General features: G+C 42.5%; 1 protein-coding gene across 1 annotated transcript in view; it reads left to right on the forward strand.

Annotated features, from left to right (window-relative positions):
- OSMR (oncostatin M receptor) overlaps positions 1 to 7,861 on the forward strand; it is a 35,876-nt gene that overhangs the window by 19,148 nt on the left and 8,867 nt on the right. The window contains exons 4-7 of the mRNA XM_008568502.1: positions 1,320 to 1,396; positions 2,580 to 2,802; positions 5,451 to 5,630; positions 6,586 to 6,690. Coding sequence (XP_008566724.1) covers positions 1,320 to 1,396; positions 2,580 to 2,802; positions 5,451 to 5,630; positions 6,586 to 6,690 — 585 coding nt within the window. The remainder of the gene's footprint in view (positions 1 to 1,319; positions 1,397 to 2,579; positions 2,803 to 5,450; positions 5,631 to 6,585; positions 6,691 to 7,861) is intronic.

Here is a 7,861-nt window from a genome sequence, read left to right on the forward strand (position 1 = left end):
GCGGGAGCACCGCCGCGCTCCCAAGCGGCGCACTCTCCAGTGCGCCACCGGGCCGGCCCCCAACCATCCATTTTCTAAGGGCGAATAATGTGGTGACCAAGATCCTGAGCACCTTGGGTTCAAATCTTGGCTTCACTCTTACATCTGGGTGATTTTGAGCAATTAACTTAATCTCTGTGGGCTTTAGTTTCCATACCTAGAGAATGGGGTAAATAATAATACCTGCCACATAGAGTTGTTATGAGGATTAAATGAGTTAATATGCGTAAAACATTTGGAGCTGGCCTGGCACCTAGTAACCACTCTGTAAATATGAGCTATTGTTGTGCATGAATGAGATCCCTCACTTATATACAGAGGTACCCAGACTTGGTTTGGATTTAAATTCTGATCCTTCCTCAAGATAAGTTGATCAAACAAATGCAGATTTGGATGCAAAATCAATCGATCAGGTTGCATAGGGTTCTGAGCATGGGATAGAGACAAGAAATATTGGGACATTTAAGCAGGTTGTTTTCAGGGTTCCTTCTTAGTTTGCTTTTTATTTACTCAGACAGTGTCCATGGAGCTTTTATAAAGCACCAGGCCCTGAGCCAGATGCTAGAGTTTCAAAGTCAAGTTAGCCAAGGCCCCTGGTCCCAGGGATCCTACAGTGTATTGACAGAGAGACAAGGAAGTAGACTCTTCTAGAGCAGCATGGGGAGTGCCATAGTGGAGGGAGTGGGGCCGCAGGTACCCTGAGTGGCTACAGGCAGGCAGCTGACCCAGATGTAGGCAGGAGGCTGGGATGTGGCCTTGGTTGTGGCTGCAGCAAGGGAACCAGCCATGGGAAATCAGGACTGGGGAGGAGGGTGCAAACTGTCCCTAGGGGGCTCCTACCAGTGTTCCTCTATTGCAGCCATCACAAATGGGGCAGGGGTGTAGCAATGATCTGCTGCTTAGAAAGTCAAAAAATAGGAAACCATTTTTTGGCTTCTACTAACTCACCTCCTAGAATTGGTTTAGCTCACAAATGATTCCAAAATTCTCTGGTGATTTCCAGAAGCTCTGAAGCTTAATGTGTAGAAGGGCTTTCAGTTTGGTGTCCCATTCAGAGGCAGTGACTCTTTTTTAAAAAAACACCTACTATGTGTATCCAGTGAGGAGTGAACAGCATGGCTGTGGACAAGTGGGTAGAAAGAAGTCACAGAGTGAAAAGGTGAGAAGCAAACCTCAGGTAGGACAGGTAATGTTTCCATCCCACCTAGAGAAAGGTTGAGTGCATTGCTCTACATACATGTTGTCACCCAAGAGCGTTTCTTTTCTGTGGTTAATTTCAGCTCCCTCAGAGGCTCCTGATGTCTGGAGAAAGGTGAAGTCGGAGCCAGGAATTCGTACGGTGACCTTATTCTGGAAGGTAAGATGTACAGATTCAAAAAGTCGGATTTGCTTCCACTGTGTCTTTCACCGTGAAATTGTGGATATTGGTGTAGTCTCCCAGCTGGGAAGGCTCTTAGCATTAATTAATATTAATATGAGTATTAATATTATTATAACATTAATTAATTCCATGGGAATTTCTTACCCAGTGGAGGAATCCCACTCCATATCTGTGTCCTAATGCTTGGACGACTACTTCCCTGACAGCCCCTGATGGCCAGTTCTGGTCGTTAGACCCTTCCTGTCTGTAACTTCTACTCAGACCCACTCCTAACTGTTGCAGGGCCCAGGGCAAGGGTGTAAGTGGAGAACCACATGCCGAATTTAAAAGTTACAAATATTTAAACACTCATTTATATTTAAAAGTTATGAATCAAACTAAAAAACTGTACTACTCACATAAAATAAATTTTATCCTTCTACCTTGCTGAATGTACCTTCATGGCAATCTGGAAGGCCAGATTTATACTCAGAACTTTAGAGTCTTCCTTGCTTCCTATTAACATGGTGATGCTGGGAAAGTTGGCCCCTGACCATAGCCCACCTCACTTTTCTTCCCACCTCCAGCTTGGCAAGGACCTCTGTGCACACATGTGTGGACACGCCAGTCTGTACGTCCAGGCTCTGTCCACACCCTCTGCAGACAGCCAATCCCAGCCTGGTCGCAGGTCTAGGGGTGCACACATCAAGGGCACGATCTGTCCTGGGGAGAATGGCCCGAGGAACAGGCCCTGGAAGTGGACTTGGGACTGTGTGGGCAGGAATTTTGTGCAAGCTGATGGAGCACATAGAAGGGGGCTGTAGGATGGGAATGACACAACTGGAGAAGGGGTGAGGCCAGGACTGTCCCCAGGTCTCTGGGTGGCGCTGTCTTCTCCCCTCGGCGAGAATTATGCTCTTGAGGATCTCGTCCCCAAATGATCCTCTGCTCAACTTCAGTTAGATTTGAATGCCTGATTCCAAGCTTGGCTTACAGGGTTATCTTCTCTACTAAATTGTTTGAATTTGCTGATGAGTATGTGTGTGTGCGTGCATGTGTGTGTGTATGTGTGTGTATATGTGTGTAAGGCAGTTGAGGGATAGAAAAGAAGAAAAAGTAATTATACAAACTCCTTTCATAGTAAAGCTCATTTTGAAATGATTATCAATGTTTTTTTCAGCCACTATCAAAGCTTCATGCCAATGGGAAGATCCTCTTCTATAACGTAGTTATAGAAAATCTAGACGAACCATCCAGGTTAAAGTTTCTCTCTGTTCCTGCACCGGCCAGTGGCACACAACTAACCCTTGACTGGTGTTCATACCAAATCCACGTCACAGCCAATAACAGTATTGGCACTTCTCCCGCTTCGGTGATTGTCATCTCTGGGGACCCTGGAAACGGTGAGTTTGTTTTTTCTTTGGTTTTGTTTTTATTCTCTAGGAAAATGATGATGTTATTAAGCAGCAGTGGATAAATTGAGAAGACAGTAACTTGGGGAGACAAAATGTCTAGCTACCAAACAGTTAGTCATTTTCTTTTGGGACAGGTGTGTCACCATGTTTCAGCGGGACAGTCCTTCTCAGTGTAGGAAGAAGGAGATTTAAGCTATGGCTCAGGACATTTTTGTACCAGGGATTCTTCAGCTAACAGAGGTGTGTCACCATGTTTCAGTGGGACAGTCCTTCTCAGTGTGGGAAGAAGGAGATTTAAGCTATGGCTCAGGACATTTTTGTACCAGGGATTCTTCAGCTAACATGGGAAATTATCTCAAATTTACCTGAGTAAATGTAACCCAATAAACAGTCCTCTCTGAGAATTAGAGCTTGTGTTTAAGTGCTTTGTGACTTGCAAAATATGAGTTGCATTTACTGTGTTGTAAAAAATTTTGTCAGTCTTTGTCACCTATAAAGAGACCATGAAGATTTCCAGAGGTCATAAGGAGAACTGGCATCATCTTTCACGAGGGGCTTTGCTAACTTTTTAGAATGAAAGATCATAACTGGCTCATCTCTTTTAGCTGCGAAAGAGCAAACACAGTGGAAATGACCTTACATGTACGATCAACAGTGATATTAATTTCCTTCTTGGAGAGTCGTCAAAAGGGCTTGGGTATAGTAACCCCCACAGTCACATGCCATGAGAGATGCACGTGTGGGCATAATGCAACTGGCAGTTAGCATCCTAAGGTCACTCATGAACTTTGCAACACTGTCACCCTTCAGTTCCTGCTGTGAATTTTTCAGATCCTGCTTATGAGGTTATGGCAGATTGTCTTGTACCTGTTATTCAAGTTTGGCTTAAATTTGGGTTAAATGGGCTGGATTAGAGGGTGTGTTTTGTTTTATTTTATTTTTTTTAAAGAACTGCCCAGTGTCTGTCAGATAAGAAAAAGAAATTAGTATTGTGCCATAGGAGAGAAATTGTAGGAGTTGTTTAGTGTAACCTTTGCTTTGGGAAGAACTATATCAGAGAAGGAAATGAACAGTTGGACTTCATTAGGACTGGATCAGGTAAAGGGGGCATTTCATTCAGCCTGGGGGCGTGGAGTTGGTAGATAAAAGAAAGACTGGCTCACGTGAGGGCCGGTCCAAAGCAACACTGCAGAGCACTCCTGTCTGCTCTGAGGTCTTCTCTGTCTGTGGGTTCCTACCGTACCCTCCAACCCCATGCCCTGCTCTTCAGACCCTCAGACATTCCCACGTGGAGCTCTATCTAGCCTTCCTTTAGTGGTCCACATTCTTAAATCACTAGTGTGTACAAAGTCATTCACGTGTGAGGAGAGAAACCAGTAAGGTTGAGCTAATTCACACTAGGGTGTGAATGACTGGAAAAAAAGATCCCCTTACTCTTCCACCTACCTCCATCCCTCAAGACATATTTGCAGTTTTAAAGAAGCAGCTTGCTAAGAGTTATAACCACAAGTTTGGAGTTAAATTTTAGTCAGCAAAGTGAAAACTGTCAGCCTTAATGTGAGGGAGATTTACTTCTTTGTTGGAGGAAAGCAGAGAAGCCTTACAGGTAGGATATATAAGGCCTTCTTGGGCTTGCACCTCATACCTAGGTGCCCCCAGCTGGATAATAATTCGATGTCCCAAAAAATTAATAGCACTGTGATTTCACACCAATGTTCAGTTGTAATTAAGATTGCTGATAAAATACAGGATGCCTAGTTAAATTTGAATTGCAGATCGACAATCAATCAGTTTTTGGGTAAGTCTGTGGGAATAGTAAAAATTCTCATGCCTCAAGATCAAGGTGTGGCTTTGCATGAAGTCAATAGAAATGGTCGGGCATGTCACTCTTGAGGGCATGTCACCCTTCTTTCAATTGTCAGATGTTAGGAAAACTACCTTGGCACACAGACTACTTTGAGGTGGTAAACTTAGCTATAAATTGTGTGCATGTGCTTGTGTGATCTGACTTAGTACATACATGAACCGTATGTTCTCTTTTTGTCCTCAACTCAGTTCCTACCCCATGTCAGAAGCAGTAGTTAGTTCAGAGGCAGCCAACATTATTGTGGGGAACTAAGCTGCATCAGTCATTCATTCAGCAGGTAGTTTTTGAAAGCAGATCAAGTACCAGACATGTTTCTAGCAACTTTTTTGGTAGTAAATATTTTAGGCTTTGCAGGTCATATAATCTCTGTTATATATTCTATACTCTTTGTTGTTTTACTTGGTTTTTACAACCCTTTAAAAATCTTCAAATGATTCTTAGCTCAAGGGTCATGTAAAAACAAGCCTTGGAGGCTGGAATTGTCCTTCTGCCTGTGGTTTGCCGACCCCTGTTCTCTTGGTGCAAAAGTCTGGCTGGGTCTCAGAAGGTCATGATGAGGGGCATCTGAAAGTCAGGTGTGAATATTTGCTGGGAAGTGAGAGGCAGGAAAACACCTGTGAAAACATCCTCCACCCAAGCCCCTGTAGCCACTGAAGCGGTAGGGCTCTTACCTGTTAGATCCATTGCACATGTATGCTTATTTTATTTAGTCACTTAAAAAATTACAATTAATTAAATCTGAAGCATTGCTCTATTTGTTGATGTACAGAAGAGGTTGAAGAAGAAAGAATTAATGGCACCGAGGATGGATTCTTTATATCTTGGAAACCCCAGGCTGGAGACATCACAGGCTATGTTGTGGAGTGGTGTGATCATCCCCAGGACCCGCTCTGTGACTTCCAGTGGAAGAACATAGGTCCCAATACCACAAGTACAGTCATTAGCTCAGGTAAGAAGAACCTTCCATATTACCATCTTGCTATTCCACTTGCAGCAAGTTCAACTAGCATTTCTGGACTACCTCTCAGATACTTTGTGCTAAGCTAATAATTTTGAAATGACAAATCCAGTGTGAGTACTAGGAGTTCAAATTTTACAAGAATCTGTTCTAAAATTTGACATTTAAATCTACGTTTGCAGAGACTACCTGGACCTAACGTTAGGGTCAGTTTTCATGATTTTCATAAACTTGTTCCTCTAAATTAGTGGTCTCAGATGAATGGCGGAGGGACATTGTAACAATTGTCCAGAGAGCTTTTATGACAGAAGAGAAGTGCATGGATTCAGAAGATGTTTAGGACATAGAGTTAATTGTCAGCTCCTTCAATTTTAATAGGACACGTAGACCGTGACCTCTCAGCTCCCATACTGGATTTGTAATTTGAAGATTGCTAGCCGAAGGAGCCCAGGTTTTTGGCTTGAGCAGGGTTAGGGGTGGGTGGAGTTGCGGTGCTCAGGGAGAGATGTGGGATTGTCTGGGTCCAGAGGGTGATGGAGGCTCCTGCAGTTTCAGTGGCATGGTGGGTTCTGGGGACAGATTGCAGAGGCGCAGGTGTGGGGGAAAATGAGCAAGTGCAGGCAAAGCTTTCGAGACCCTCGGTGTGAATGGGAAGAGAGAAGGCAAGTGACTGGAGGGGCATTTGGAGCCAGAGGGCTTGAAATGGTTTATACGTCTGCTTTAGAGGACTCTGCAGAGGAGAATCCCCGCAGGCTTTGTGGGATACAAAACAATGAATGGGTCAGTGTATGCAACATGGAGGGAAGATGGCAGAGACAAAATGCAAAAATCCTGAGAAGGAAATTACTAGGGGAACATGAATTTATTTTTTATTTTTTTCCCCTCAGAATTAAAAACAATGATGTCATCTTGTGTTATTAAAAACCTGTTGACTTTTCTTCTCTAGATGCGTTTAGACCAGGAGTCCGATACAACTTCAGAATTTATAGAATATCTACGAAAAAGGTTGCTTATTTATTAGAGAAAAAAACAGGATACTCCCAGGAACTGGGTAAGTTTAAAGCATTTAATGAGCCCTGTGTAAAGACTGTTCAGAGCAATCCATAGACTCCTAGCTTTGGGTTTAGGAAGATTTCACCCCCTTACCTAAATTTTGGTGTCCCACTTATTCTAGTAATTGGGTATTTTAAAATTATTTTTTAATCACATAAAAGTAAAAAAAATTCATTAAGGTTAATTTATAAAATGTTATGCAAAAGCAGATATTTAGAGTTTGTTTTCTGTGTATATCCAAGTGTTCCTGTCTTTGTACTGATATTTACTTTTAGATAAAAATGGGATCTTACTCCATGCAGTTTGTGAATTGCTTTTTGATTCATATCACTAGTTATTATTTAACCACATCATTTTTATGACTGCAAAGTGCCCAATTGTATGCATGTCAAATCACCTGTTGTTGGACAATTTAGGATGATAACAGCGTTTTTCATCTGTAAACTATAAAATTCATCTTCCAGCATTTTGCAGTTCCAAGTGCTCAATCTCTCTCTTCCTGTGCCCAATCTCTTATGCCCTTTTTGAATCACCATCATTTTAGATAAATCTTTGTCCATATCCATGATAATCATTTTTAAATGAAGTCCTAGAGGTAGACTACTTGAGTCAAAGGTTTGAACTTCTTAAATAATTTTTCATTTCCTTTATAATTTTTAAGACTTTGCATGCGTGTTGTGAAAAATTACCCCCTAGAGATGTTACCACCGTCCTCCCAGCAGAGGCGGGGATTTGTGATCCTCCCGTGGGGTTGCTTCTTTACCTATTTTGTCATCCAAGGTCTCACGCCCACTGAAAGCTGCAAAGCTGGGCCCTTATTGCTTCATGCTAATCAGACCAACTCTCTGGGGCTGTTCATTTGGCAGCAGCTGGCCCACAGTTTACAGTTGGACATGAGATAGGCAGGAGGTGTGTTTGTGTGTGTTGGTGTGCGTAGACCAAGTGGGCACAAGCATGTGTAGAAAAACAGGCTTAGGGAAGCCTTCAGAATAAACACTCCTGGATTTTTTTGGTGACNACTCTTTCACAAGATCTCTACTACACTCTTAATAAAATGACTTTTCTTTCTTTGAAAAAAAACCAATTTTTAAAAATCACAGATGATTCAGTATGCTGCAAATACAAAGTCGACAACCCGGAACAAAAGACATTCATTGTGGAAAACCTAC

Source organism: Galeopterus variegatus, unplaced genomic scaffold (genome assembly GCF_000696425.1).
Source record: "Galeopterus variegatus unplaced genomic scaffold, G_variegatus-3.0.2 Scaffold418, whole genome shotgun sequence".
Taxonomy (NCBI): Eukaryota; Metazoa; Chordata; class Mammalia; order Dermoptera; family Cynocephalidae; genus Galeopterus; species Galeopterus variegatus.